At 42.5% G+C, this 15,387-nt stretch overlaps 2 protein-coding genes across 2 annotated transcripts in view; one reads left to right on the top strand and one right to left on the bottom strand.

Annotated features, from left to right (window-relative positions):
* Positions 1-15,387, bottom strand: part of LOC119456469 (ubiquitin-60S ribosomal protein L40) — a 578,246-nt gene that overhangs the window by 132,623 nt on the left and 430,236 nt on the right. The window lies entirely within an intron of this gene.
* LOC119456466 (26S proteasome regulatory subunit 6B) overlaps positions 1-15,387 on the top strand; it is a 41,773-nt gene that overhangs the window by 23,945 nt on the left and 2,441 nt on the right. The window contains exons 6-7 of the mRNA XM_037718276.2: positions 10,249-10,325; positions 10,727-10,951. Coding sequence (XP_037574204.1) covers positions 10,249-10,325; positions 10,727-10,951 — 302 coding nt within the window. The remainder of the gene's footprint in view (positions 1-10,248; positions 10,326-10,726; positions 10,952-15,387) is intronic.

The following is a 15,387-nucleotide window of genomic DNA, read 5'->3' as shown; positions in this document are numbered from 1 at the left end:
TTAGCAAATGCCATTCTGTGCGTAAAATTGGATATCTTGTCAGGGTTGTTGGTTAACCAAAAATGGGTAGGCCGGTTGGCTTTGGGAACCCACAGTAAAACCACAAATGGGGTAGGCAGGGTGACATGGGTTGGGCCTCTTTTGAAGTCAAAGAAGCGCAGAGCAAAATTAGTTTTGAAGAAAGACTCGGGAACATGGATCAAAATAAACGGGCGGCTAAAGTGCACAAGTATCTGTACCTGAAAAGTGTGGACACAGAATGGAGGAAGAGGTCAAGAAAGTTGGCAACCAAGTACAAGGTAATTGAAAGTGTAAATAGATAACCAGGAGTCATCAAAAAGAAAGTGAGAGAAACATAAACAGTGAATTGGATGCAAAGAATGGAAACAAAAAAGACCATGATTTGCAATAATGGGAAGAAAGAAATTAGAAGGGAAAATCTGTACGATAACACAAAGGGCAGTGCCTTGCTATTTGAGGCTCGAGCCGGTTGCCTAAGGACCGAAACATACCGGAGCAAATATTCGGAACTAGGTGAGGCATGTGTGTGCTGCAGCAAAGATCCGGAGACCACTCAGCATATCCTAATGGAATGCGAAGAGATTCACCCAGTGAGACCCGTAGGTAACGTACACCTTCCAGAAGTGCTTGGATTTAAAGTGGATGGAAGCAACAATCGGTCAGCAGTTGATATAAGCAAGAAACGTTTAGAGTATTGGTGAAAAAAAAGTGGAGAAGAGATTGATACGACTGGTTCCATTACAGGCATAGGTAGCATTACAAGGTGGATAGCGAAGTTTTTAGGGAGAGAAAAAACTTAAGGAGGTGCATACAAAAATGCTACAATAAAAAGCATGTATAGCATACCTGATTAACTCAAGCAGGCTAGATGACTATTTGTCATTACCTCATTTCAAAGGGGATGCCAATAAATCATCATCATCAATTTTCAGAACATATGGATTCGTCCTGCTTGAGAAAATGCTTCACCCGAAAGGCGTAGCATTGACAGCAATAGCAAACAGACAACTACATGAAGTAAAGTTTGTAGTTTTATCGGCCATATAAATTGGAGTAAACATAAGCTTACTAATTAAATTAACAAGCATGGTGTCACGTGGGCACAGACAAACATGATGAGATCTTACTTGATGACCACAAACACTTGCTGCTGCAACGCTGCCATGATGAAGAGCACCGGCAATGGACAGTGAACACTTTGTGCTGCCTCTCTCTTCACATGACCTACAACATGAGGCGCGCAGGGAAAACAGCGCGCATCAAGGCACCAGTCATCGCCCTTTGCACTTGCCGTAGATGACCTCCAAAATGGGGCGCGTGGCCTGGATGTGTGCTCTGCCATGCGGGCAGCCATGCACGCATCTCCTTCGCCCCCTGCCCCCTTCTTGTGCTGATCAAACCGTCGCTGAGGCTGAAACATGGCTGACAATATGTGTGTCCGGCTCTAAAAATGTCTTCCAGTGCCACATAAAAGCATGGCCTTTGAGATTGGCTACTGTTTCTTTCAGCAGCCTTTGCATGGCCTTCAGAATTGACTACTGTTACTCAGAGCTTCCACATGCCATGCGGCCTCCACAAGTTCTTTACTAACATGACAGATGGCACAACAGTGTTTTCTGCATACTGTGCTTTGAGGAACGCGACTATCCCATTTGTACAATGGCGTTTTTGGCCGTTCAAACTTTTCTTGTGGAAGGGCATGTGCAAATAGTAGTGACATCTGCCTCTCCCAACATTTTTATACTACTACAGTGGAATCTTGATACGATCTTCCTGGGAATCGGGAAATAAAGCGTATCATCCGAAAATCTTATCGTCCAATGTGCGCAAATGGACAACCAGGAGCCATCAAAAAGAAAGTGAGAGAAACAGGAACAGCGAATTGTATGCAAAGAATGGAAAATAAAAAAACGTATCATCCCGAAAAGCGTATTATGCAGAATCATATCCACGAGGTTCCACTGTATTTTGCTAGATTCACTAGCCAAAGAGGCTCCAAGTACAGTAAATCCTCTTTCATACGATCTTGGAAAAACATGCCAACCTGGAAAATGTACGATCCAAAGTCACAGAAAATTTTGGCAGACTCAACTGCAAAGTGCCTCGAGCGACCAGTCGCGCGGCAATTCTGCGTGTATTCACGGGCTTCTTTCACGCTCGGAAAAACTTTTATGTAGCACGTACTGAGCAGCAGAAAGCTGTATCGGGAGTTTTTCATGTTGCTCTACAATTTTCTCATTGACACTTTGATAATTAGGACAGTGCTTCTCGAGTTAGATAATTACAATTAGCTAATTAAATCTCAGTAACGAAAAAATTACTGGCAGCTACTCCACTGTACTGGAAACAATACGCGCTAGGTTTGCTTCGCGTTATGCCGTTCATCTTTTTTTAAATCGTGCTGCGTGATAGCTGGGACACCCTGTATATCGTAATGAATGTTCTACGATAGCATATTTGGTGCTTTGACTGAGAATAAACAGTATTGTCAATTTGTTTTCGAAGCATTATTCAAACAGTATTTTTTTCTCATTTTTCTTATGTATCATTTTTTTCTGCACAAAAACCAATAAACCTTCAATGTGTTGCAGACTTTGTATCCTTACTGCATCTGTATTAACCCTCACATTAAAAGGTAATTGCATATTTCGCTTACTTCAGTGCATCAAATTTTTTTTTGTTTATGCTGGTTGTAACATATCGCAGTATTCTAAGAAACTACTTCGCCATAAACACCCTTGCCGTTTCTTGCTTCTACTTCCTGTAAAACACATGCAATAATGCGAAAAGCAGGCAAACATCTTGTTTTTATAAGTATTAGATAACATATTAAACAAAAGCAGATCAAAATTGTGCAGTCAAGTCAGCCGGTTGCATTCCTTTCAGTGAATAAAAGCATCTTTTCAAGTGTGGGTGGTTCTTGGATGTCCACAGCTCATAAAGTGTGCAGACTCATCACGAGGCATTAGTCTTGCCCATCAAGATGGAGGCAATATTGCTAATGAGTCTGCAATTACATGTATTACTGCATAAACTCGTACAACCGTATCCCACCATTACTCAGCCGAGCTTGCTCGGAGTCATATTCACCAAAATTTTACTCAACTGAGCTTGCTCATTCATATTCATCAAAATTCTACTCAGGCGAGCTTGCACCGAGTCATATTGACCAAAACTCTACTTAGCCGAGCTTGCTCTGACTGATATTCACCAAAATTATACTCGGCCGAGCTTGCTCTGACTCATATTCACAAAGATTCTACTCGGGCGAGGTTGCATTGAGGCATATTCTACAAACATCTACTTAGCCGAGCTTGCTCCGACTCATATTCATCAAAGTTCTACTCAGGCGAGATTGCATTGAGTCACATTCACCAAAAATCTACTTAGCCGAGCTTGCTCTGAATCATATTCACAAAAATTATACTCGATGAGCTTGCCCTGACTACCACGTGACATTATTCCCTAAAAGTTTACTCAACCGAGCTCGCTCTTACTCGTATTCACCAAAATTCTACTCAGCTAGGCTCACACGAACTCAGACTCGTGGTTAGTTCGAAGTCTTAGTGAACCGACGTTTGAGTGAGTTCACGGAGTTATGTATACATTCCATTATGTGACCTGTGCGGTGAATAAGCAAACATTGCATATGAGTATGTGTAGCATCGGATGAAATAAGGACAACTGTACACACTGCATATATTTTTCTGGAGTTTAACTGACCGTTGCGTGAAAGCTTCGCCTCATGTCGACTCAAGCAAGTGCATTGGATCTGCATCATATTTTTTGCCAATCCTGCTGGCTGTCTTGGCCATTACTGGGTGGCCACATTTTGTACATTGCAACACAAAGTAGAATAAATGACTGTGGTGCAATATATTTAAAAAAAAAGATGCTTGCATCACTGCAAGTATAACAATCAAAACATGACACAAACACATGCACATAAGATGCACACAAATGCTAAGTACAGAAACAGACGAAATCGGCCAGCCACCACCTATTGAAAAAAAAAAAAAAAAGCACAGGTCAATGCTGCAATGGGACTACATATAACCATTCCCCTTGCCAGGTACATGGGCTATAGACCTACACCATGTTTGTAAACAGTGGTAGGCACCGTCGATATATTGTAGGCCTTATAGCGACGTCGCGTAGGCTCCGCCCACGTTCGCTGCCCCCGCTTGCAGCGGATGGTGCTTTTTTTTTTTTTTTTTGGTGGGGTGGGGTGTGCTAAAACCACGATTTCATTATGAAGCACACGGTAGTGGGGGCACCGAATTAATTTTGACTACGTGAGGTTCTTTAATGTGCACCCAGTGCACGTTCTTGCATTTCGCCCCCATCGGGATTTGGCCGAATGAGGCGCTAGGCCCAGCTCGCTGACCGCCGCAGTGACGGCCAACAGCGCTTGCGACCTGGCCTGCAGCTCATCATAGTGCGCTTATTTTTGACAACACTATTAATGTGGGCTTAAATGAATTGGGTTCGTCGGTGTGTTTGGTGCGAATAGCAAACAAAACGATGTACTTCCAAGCCAGCCGAGCCGCCTCGCTGAGACGACCGGTGCTTGGTTTCCGTCTGCGAGACGAAGTGCCGTCGGATCGTTGCTCCCGATCGCGCCAGTGGTTTAGTACTGGGTGCTGCTTTATGAAACTCGCAAATTCGACATATTCTTCTCTATTAAGAACTATTTCATGTTAAAAACAAGCTGTAGCCGATTCCTACGTTGTCGTGAGTGGCGATAGAAGCGATCGCCTCGGTGATGGGACTGGCGAGGTACCGGCCCTACGGCGCCACCGCCGCAATCTGAGCTGTTGGCCGTGGCCGTCCGATCGCTCCAACTCTGTACTAACACTGTACATTTTATTTCGCACTCGAAATTTAAGTGACACGTTTAGGTGCGTTTATGACATCCACACTGCAATTAACGCATATCTGTGACCGTGCTACTTGCGTGTGTGAACTTGTGATAGGATATCTACACTACAGGTGGCTCAATTCTTTGAGATGAAAATAAATTTGAATGTGACATGCTTTGTGGGGCATCTGCTTGCTCGACCTACATTCAAGGCTAATCCTAATCTAGCTTTCCCACAGTGCGGCAAGAAATTGTAATGACACGCTAATAAAGGTTGGCTAATGCACGTCACTAAAAGAGAATTTGCGCATAATGGATGATCTGGTATCAGAATCCAACTTTCGCTTCTTACCGCGGCGGCCCATTGCTTGCAACGGTTTTCATCAACAGGAAACCTATGAAAACTTCAGCCTCTTGCGTAGTTCAACGCAACTCAGCTCGTCAACATACTGCATTTCCTTCGTTGCAAAATCACAAAATTAAGACCTCTAAGATGGAACCGCACAACCACCCGTGAAACCCAGCGGCTGCTGTGGTAGGCACGACACGGGCGGGCGGCTCGGCGGCGGAGTGCCCACCATGCGATACTAAATTCCGACGACAGTGCCACTGCATTTTCGTGACGTAGCGCCGTGGTGTAGGTCTATAGGAGAAACACATGTGTTTCTGTTATTGAGATTCTAGCAGCTTTTCAACAGCAAGAAAGGTAATCAGCTTCCCCTGTTTTTAGCATTGGGTTAATGCAGGCAATTCAGGGAGGCATAAAGTTTTGTTAATACAATCGGTTCGGGAATACCAGATTAGATTGTGCCTTGACGCTTTCCTTGCACTTTTTTATTTTGGTCAAATAATGTAGTTTGAAATGGCTCTAACATTGGTCTAATATAAGTTAAGTACATGAATAGCTTAACAGACTGGGATGCTGGCTTTCATTTCCTGGATAGGAACCATAGTGACTGCTCCAGTTGCATATGTTTTTGGTTATCTGGGGTTTTCAGCCTCACTTTTAAGATAATGTACTCAAGCAGGTAGAAGCACACATATGCTATTAGTGGATAGTTTCGATAGCTTCTTACCTTACACTTGCCACTATGAATACAAAATTTTAGCGTTTGATTTTGTTATTAAACAAACAAACGTACTCCTAACTAGCTATTTTAATGTTAGCCATGGGGCTACGCGGCTGCGCTACGTACTGCAGCATATTAACTTAAGCTTCTTGATACAGATTCACAGCACACTAACAGCGCGAGAAACAGGACGAGAAAATAGACCGCGCCCATGACCGTCAGAATGATAAGATACTACGTACACAAGTGACTGCAGCTCCTAAAAAAAATGTGGTGTCGGCTTTTACGCCTTTCGAAACATTCAGAGAGCACTTGTATGAATAATTACAGCACACGCGCTGCGACGAACGAACCAGGCTGGCGCTAAGATTAAACGCTCACAACACAAATTCCATTGCACGTTCAGTAATTACACACAGATCATTTGCGGCTTCCTTCAGGGGCAGACGTGAGCTTTTGGGTTGGTGTTTGCTGCTAAGTTTGGTGCAAGAATATTGCTAGGAGCAGGAACCGCTTATGTGCAATCACGAGCAATATACACACATCCATTCTTCAGAAGCTGACGTTAAAGTACGGGTAGCGCAAGGGTCTCTCTGTGTTGACATGACGACTTCGCTGCAGCCGAATTCCGAATACTGCATATGCGATGTCAACAGCTATATAGGGCTTGTTGATAGGTACTCTTGTAATTTGTTGTACCGCAGGAAGAACGACACGAGCATAAAACACACACGAGACAGCACACAGCACTGAACGACCAGCTGCGAACAGCTGTTTACGTCCGCCATTTCTCCTCGTATTGAACTTCATAAACCTCTGTTGTGCACTCCAAAACAAATTAAACTTTGAAGCGTTTTAAAATTACAAAACGCACCCATTATTTGGTCCTAATAAAGAAAGGTCAATTATATTATAACGCGCACGTCTTTTTCATTACATTAGAGAAATTATGCGGCGTAAACCTGGCAGCAAGCAACCCTGGGCGTCGCACCAGTCGCATTGTTGAAATCACAGTCATGTGAATGAGCCCTCAAAAAATCGCATTGCGACGCGTGCGACCGCACCGATTTTTTTCGCTCCAGTCGCAGCATGTGAACGGCCTTAATGGTCCACCTACGCATTACATGGCCTGCCCAGCTCCATTGTTTTCCTCTTAATGTCAACCAGCGTATCTGCCTTATTATACCGCATCAAATGCACGTAAACTCGGAGGCATTTGACCCTATGCCAGTCGTCACTCACTGTACTTGCTGTCAAGCAGTAATCTCAAAATTGGGGTGGGGCAGCAAAAAAAAAAAAAAAAGTGCACTCGCTGTTTGCAATCCCGTGCCCCTTGCTACTGAGAAGTTGGCTTTCCCGCAAAGTTTAGCCGTTTAATGGCTAAGTTTGTTTTACAGGCGAAATTTCGCTATCCGCACAAAATCGTCACAAAATTCAGCACAAGATCGCTGCAGTATTTTTATATTAGATAGAAACAATGCTAAGAACCGTGTTTGTTCCCGTACAGGCAGCAATATATTCGATTTGATTCGAATATTCGTATCCAACTGAATATTCGAACATTTTCTAATATATATTTTTCGAATCGAATATGAATACAGTGATACCTCGATATAACGAACACAGATATAACGAAGTAATATAAAACATTCTTTATCAATATCAGCGTGTAGCGAATACATTCTTATAACGAATATTGGACATAACGAATTTATTTTTCTGTCAGTTGCAACTCTTATAATGAGGTTCAACTGTATTAAACGTATATTCCAACATTTCTAATATTTGCACATGCCTGGTTATCACCTATGAAAATTGTGCTGTACACTTCCAAGTTCCAATGGCACTATGCCACACACGTGTGCGCTGTGAAACAAATAAGTGAATATGCTTATCGCAGTAGGGTTAGCAGCGATGGCAGTGAATGGTGACATACGACAACCTCGCAAGATATGCTTGTACTGGAAGAAGAATGCGTGCGTGTTGGCATTTTCACGTGACACGGGTGGGTGCCTACAACTTTCGATCGCGTGTGCCTTGTGCCTTTTCTTGTTTACATGGGATCTAGCAGCCTGAAAACATATCATGTGATCGCAATTTATCAGTGTCTGTCCTGAACGTTAGTGCTGAAAGATTGCGTTTTCAATGAACGTATGAATGGGTAAAGAAAGAAGCATAACTGTATTCGGTCATTTTTTGTGTTCTCAATCACAAACGTTGGTGCCGGGAAATCATATGAAACGAAATTGTATCAACGAGGTTCTACTGTATGTGCTTGAAATGGTCGAAAACTACTTTGTTAAATGGAAACCGTGTCATGAAATTACTTTGTTAATTGAGAAAAACATATAAATGGTTTTCAATGGAACTGACATTGGGAAATTAAGATAGTTCGTTACATTGCGGATTTCGTTAAATTGAGGTTCGTTGTATCGAGGTTTGACTGTAACTACTCTTTGGTTTTTTGAATATTTGGTTTACAATCGATCCTGAATATAATAAACTTGGATATATTCAATTATTGTCCATATTGAAAAGTTGTAAAATCCCCTTGAAAATTCCATGCAGAAGTATAGCGATGTACTATCTGTACATCGAACTCCCGTTCACCACCACATTTGATATTACACACAATTTTCCCCGATGTTACAGCCATTTTCCCCACGGTGGGCAAAGAGTTAGTGAGTAGACTATACTGTGCATCTCTATTCCTAGGTGATAGCTAGCAACATTCATGTTCCATAATGTAGGTAGAGCTCCGAGCCTTTGCAGCACTGTTTGTTGCACAAAATTAGTAAGCATTCAACTTCATGATCAATTTTATGATATTCTTCACAATATTCAACTTTTTTTTCTTGATTTAATTCAAAGTCTACTATTCAGTATTCGTACACCCCTAATAAAAAGTACCAAACAATATCCATTGCCGAATGCTATGCAGCTTTTTTTTTTTGAGTGATCATGTTTAACCGGAAAAGTCTGGCTGTCTTAGCAATGCATATTTTTGCACCTCTTTGATTGTATGCAGTCAACAGCATAAAATATATGAAAAATATTAGAAAAATATTCAGATTTTTGAATAGTGACTATTTAATTTGAAGACTGAATCGAATAGAACAATATTCGATAGAGTATTCGAACGTTTCGAATATTTGCACACCCCCACTGTCATTGCATGCCACGCTTCAGTGGATAAGCAAAATAATGAGTAAAAAATTGGGCTTTTAAGGCATTCTGTATCATCAGCAAATGACCAGCACTAAATCCCGAGGCGTTATCTGATAGGCACATAGTTCACAGGGCATACACAGTAAGATTGTCCTTCTCTTTGCATTCAAAGCTATAATTAGCCACACTTGTGCAGTGATGCATTATTTCTGAGGCAGTGCATTAAAAAATGCATGGTAAGGCACTAGGCCTTGGTGATACGATACAGTCGTGGTCTGATAATTCAGACCCACTATCAATTGCTTAATTTTAGGAGAAAAAAAATTAAATTATGGACACAAATATTATGTGAATGCATGCATGAACTACAGAAGTCCACTTCCTTATGACTAGTCAATAGTCACAGCAGCCTGGCATGAATAAAGGTAATTTCACTTGATGACGAAGCATTCTGTATCATCAGCAAATGACCAGCACTAAATCCCGAGGCGTTATCTGATAGGCACATAGTTCACAGGGCATACACAGTAAGATTGTCCTTCTCTTTGCATTCAAAGCTATAATTAGCCACACTTGTGCAGTGATGCATTATTTCTGAGGCAGTGCATTAAAAAATGCATGGTAAGGCACTAGGCCTTGGTGATACGATACAGTCGTGGTCTGATAATTCAGACCCACTATCAATTGCTTAATTTTAGGAGAAAAAAATAATTATGGACACAAATATTATGTGAATGCATGCATGAACTACAGAAGTCCACTTCCTTATGACTAGTCAATAGTCACAGCAGCCTGGCATGAATAAAGGTAATTTCACTTGATGACGAAGAACACCGATTATGATTTTTTTAATGAGAATGCGGTGAATGTTAAGTACTATATAAGTGAGTAAACTGGGAAGCAAACTGGAAGCAGCTTTATAGTAGAACATTCTAGCAGCAGTGCTGTTGCATTGTGCCAAGGGGAAATGTTTCCCTCTGTGTGACCAATCTAGTGATCTTCATCGAGGACTGCATTTCAGATGATTCATGCTTGTGTGTAACTTGCAGCCTTCTTTTTTTTTTTTTTAATGTCACAGTGCTGAAGGTTATCGTTGCCTTATTCATCAATGTGTTTTACGATCTGCAGCGGATCGAGAAGTGCAGCGGATCCTTCTGGAGCTGCTGAACCAGATGGATGGTTTTGACCAGACTACCAATGTCAAGGTGGGTGGTGTGACTAATAGGGGCTCTAAAACACATGTAACATTTCGTCAGTTATTGTTTTCGGCACTCACCGTATTGCATTAATGCTCTGGTAAGCTGATACTAATGGGGGTTTGGCTCTTGACTGTTCTCGGTTCTGACACTCTAGTGACAAAAGTCACTAGAGTGAACTTTAATGCTGTAATAGTTGAAGTGCCATGGGAATGATGGCAGGTGAGCATAAATGCACATGCATTTGTCTAATTTTTGTGCTTTTCGGGCGTTCTTGTGGTGTCATTTATTATGCTTTATTTTTTGAAATTTCTAAGTGATCATAATTTTCCAAGCACATGAAAGCAAAGGCTGTCCGCTCGTGCATAATCATTGCGAATTGTTGCATTTATAATCCAACGCTTGTGCAGGTGATAATGGCAACGAATCGTGCGGACACACTGGACCCCGCACTGCTTCGCCCAGGCCGACTGGACCGCAAGATAGAGTTCCCACTACCAGATCGTCGGCAGAAGCGGCTCATCTTCTCCACCATCACGGGCCGCATGAACCTGAGTGATGAGCTTGATCTGGAGGACTATGTGGCACGGCCAGACCGAATCTCGGGTGCTGACATCAATGCCATATGCCAGGAGGTATGTGCCTGTAGCAACGTGCTCTGCAGCGTACATGCCTGCCTTTCAAGGTCTTATTTTTCTAGCATCACAAGTGCACCGTGATGCACAGAGCTTCTCATATTGATGCTCCGTTTTATACTTAGCAGGCAATGCTGTAAAAGCTGCACAAATATTGCAGTCATCGAACTCTCACTTTTCGTTTCACAGTGCAGTTTTAATCTGCTATGCTTTTTACAGAAATAACTACTTCATGTGTTACTGCTAAAACTTGTGGATGTATGGCTATGTCAACTTATGAATTACTTGTGCATCTTTTTGTGCTTCCAGTAGCCAATGCAAAATGTTTTGGTCGCAAGCATGACCAAAGCTGTGGTGACTGTGGTTGCAGAAACATGCACTCTGCACATTTGATTGTAGTACTACAGTTAAGCATTATTAATTTACATATCATGGGACCAGAACAAGCTTCCAAATTGACCGAACATCGAATTGTCGGATCATATTAAGAGAACAATAAACAAGTGCTTACTACATCAACACGCGTTTATTTAATGAATAAATCTGCAAATTCCGTTTCTATGTTGTACAAAAGCAGTGTGGGAAGTTGCAAAGCTGGCTCCTCCCGAAGTATGTAGAGAATTGTGTTATAGGCAGGAATAAGAGTATGGGTCTTGTAATCGTAGAATGGTTCTGAGTTAAATTTTAAGTGCACTATTTGGAATGGACGATACAGACACTAAAGAACAACATTGAATAGGTTTAGGCTCCTGAAGTATTTTATCAATACTCGAATGTCATGAAAAGGGATGTTTACTAGTGGAGAAAATAAAGTGCAAGGTTCCGTTTTTTTTTTCTTTTTTTTTAATATTGCACCAAAATTTTATCGCTGGGTACTCGAGTGTGATGTCCCAGATTTTTAAATACATTCTCGTAATTGGGCAGCGCAGGAAATCTCGAAATATATTAGGTTTAGTCTCTGGTTTCTCTAGAATTCAATGTACTGTACTTCTTCACTGATAAACAGTAACTAGACCCGAGTAGACAATGTTAAAATTTGTGATGTTACAATGAGCTAGTGCAAAACTTCAGAATGGCATTGCCACCTGTTTTTCGTTTGTGAACATTTTCTGTCTTTCCATGACTCATCTTGCGGTAGGAGTGGCTGCTTTGTTGTTTCAGAAGTGTGCTTTACTAATACAGCTCCAATTAACGCTACTCTTTAGTGTCCCTTTAAGAGGAAACTTTCAATTTGAGGCTAACTCTGGATTCAAATGCACATGAGACACAAAAATTCTTTCATTATACACCTCCTTGAACTACTTGCTGCATGTGAAAGAAAGCTAAGTCATACTGACTTTTGGAAGCAGAATTTTTATTTACAGCCTCAAATGTCTTACAAGTTTTCTTCAGACCTGTAAGGGTGCTACTAAATTTATATTTAGGGCACTCCTATCTGAATATTTGAGAATGGAGAAATTGTTTTGCTCGGTATCCAACAAACCAATTTCTCCATTCTCAAATATTCATATGGGAGTGCCCTAAATATAAATTTAGTAGCACCCTTACAGGTCTTAACCAAATTTGCATTGCATAATCTCATGGGCACTCTGGGTGTGTGGAGCAGCTCAGGTGTTGACATCTTGTGAAAGAGTCTTTAAAGGGCCCCTCACCAGGCCACATAGCAAATTTTGGTTATGTGCTGGAAGTTGTTACGTGCCCTCTAAGGACTGTTCTACCGCAAGAATTTTTCAAATTAGTTCATTAATAGCAGAGGTAGAAATATTTGAAGTGCCGCGAACCCATGATTTCAGGAGGCGAGCATCACCGCCAACATAGATACTCTCTCCACTTGCCCATCTAGCCTCCGCAAGCGAAATTCCTTCCCCGCGTTCTCCATACCGGAGCCGGAGGATCGCGTGACAAATACGTCACAGGCTCTGCCTTCTCTTTTTCTCTCTCTCGCCTTTTTGCTGAGTGGCACTCTTCAGGTGAGGGTGTCGTGCACCAGCTGATGCATTTGTCTTGTTTCGCGATGTGGACGATTTTGCATGCTCTGCACGAGAACACCTGATTAGCGGTATAAGTCAGTGCCACAATTACAAGCACTGAGGCAAATGCTGTAGAATGAAAGAGCATGATTGCGGCACTGGAACACAGTAGAAAATTAGATAGTTTCATTCTCTGCACACGCAACTGCATGACGTGGGAACAAGCAGACAAAACAGAAGTACATCTCTCTTGCTACTGTACAAAGTAAAACAAAACAAAGCCATTTGGTTTGTATGTTTTATTATTTCTCTAAACTTTAATTCGTCTATTGAAGCAACAGATTAAACAAATAACTGATGTTGCCTTCAACAATTCTCGAAGTCACGTGTCACTATGAGGGATGTCACAGCACGGCCATGTATCAAGGTGCACTTGTGCGATTGACGTCTACTCTCCGGCCACGCACCCGCTAGGAGAAGGGCAAATGGCGTTTGGTTTGAAATTTAAGATCTTTCCACGGGCGTGTAGGGATGTAATACTTAGCAGACACAATCATTAGCACACATTGTATGCACTGCGCTTGTCAGCTCAAAATGCCCAGACCTGGTGAGGGGCTCTTTAAAGGATGTGTAGAAGACCTATAGCTATGAGTGACTGCATTTAATGTATTTGCTGTCGTGAAGGTTTTTGCAGCAGCATAGCCTTCACAAATTTTTTCTGCGTTCTTTTTGCTAGCAAGAGTCACATTGTGCAAGAACCTGTTAAGTTCATTGCAGTCTTGAGATATATGTGACTATGCTAGTGCTCCTGTTTCCAGTGCATGTCTTGTCTGACATTACCACTGACAACATGAGAAGCAGCTCTCTGGGCTGCTCGGTCAAGTTCTAGTTTCAATGCTCTTATATCTACAGTCGAGTCCCACTACAATGAAATTCAAGGGACACGTGAAAAATTTCATTGTGGCGGGACTTCGTTGACGCAAAACTGGTACGTATATATGTATGCTAAACGGCAAAGCCGTGAACGAAACTGAAACCATCGTCTGGGAAATATTCGCGATGGCGTGGGGGCAAAGGTTGGGACATACCGAAGGCAGTCGATAAAGTGTCAAATTCACGAGAGAATGCATTTCGCGCCGCTGTTACAGCATTTTTCATACATTGTAGCTGACGCCTAACGCAACGCGAGTGCCCGACCGATTGCGAAACACTCATTTTGCGGCATATGCACCGTCACAATGAAGCGGTTTGAATTATCACAATTTCACTGCATACTTATGACAAAGTCGGCAAGCTTGCGCTTACCGGAAGTTTTATTTCCAGAAGTCGGTCGGCCTGGATTTACGCTTCACGGTAAGCAAAGGCGTTACGCGAGTCTCACAGTCTGTTAAAAGAGCCATCGCAATGTCATTGTCGTGGGTTCTGATAACTTGTCTGATGAGGTGAAAAGGATCCATTACTTTCAAAGCAGTCGCCGGAGTCGGTTTGTCTAGCGGATTGTCATTTTCCCTAGACGACGCGACGTTAGCATCTTCTTGATAGCAGCGGCCGCTCGGGCGCTATCTTGAAAGCAATCCGTGACGTGCACAAAGTGAGCGCCCGCGCGGGCCTCACCTTCAAACTGATTTGTGATGTGGGCAAAGTGCAACTAGTGCCGCTAGAGTCGTGTGCGCTGTTCTTTCGACGTTTACTTCACGGTGAAGCGAGAGACACGGAGGTCAATTCGCTCGCTGCTATTGCCGCGCCTTCTCATTTCAGCGTGTTGACACAGAGTTTCAGCGGTCATCGAGCGAGATGTGTTCATGTTTACCTGTGCACGCACGACACCGTGCTCGGTAATGTAGTTAGCGAATTACAAGTTTATACGGCCAATAAAGCTACTATTCTTAGTTCATATAGCAGTCTACTAATCTGCTATCGCAATCGATGCTTCGCCTTTTGGGCAAAACTGAGAGATTTTTTCCTTCCGCTTTCTGCCTCGGCGATCATATTGTATGTGCCTTCTCCTCGAGAGAGAGAGAAATTTACGCTTCTTCGTTGGCGTAGCCATTTCGACCGGACACAGACCACATAAAACGGCAGTGATTGCGGTGATCCCCTGCAGTCTCACGCAAGCGCAGTGGTGGCTATGGATTGCGGTGGCTTGAATCGGTACTTTGAATTTGATTTCGTTTGCAAAAACCTCGTTCAAGTGGACGTACGATCGTCACAGCTTTGGAAGGGCCTTCTAAATTGACTACTCGGCAGTTCCAATTGCAATTCAGTCCCAGTCTCGTTCTCGAAAAGTTTGTTGAAGCGGAAATACCGAATAAAACGCCTTCGTTATGAATGGACTTTTTTTGTGTTACTTTCTATGGACAGCTGACAGGGAATCGGAAAATCTTCGTTGTGGCGGAAATTTCGTTGTAGCGGCATTCGTTGTAGATTTGACTGTATTTGCACTTGTTTGAAACGCCTTGCGTGTCA

This window comes from Dermacentor silvarum, chromosome 6 (assembly GCF_013339745.2).
Source record: "Dermacentor silvarum isolate Dsil-2018 chromosome 6, BIME_Dsil_1.4, whole genome shotgun sequence".
NCBI classification, from domain to species: Eukaryota; Metazoa; Arthropoda; class Arachnida; order Ixodida; family Ixodidae; genus Dermacentor; species Dermacentor silvarum.
The sequence above is the reverse complement of the archived record's forward strand: the minus strand, read 5'-3'. Positions and strand labels throughout refer to the sequence as shown.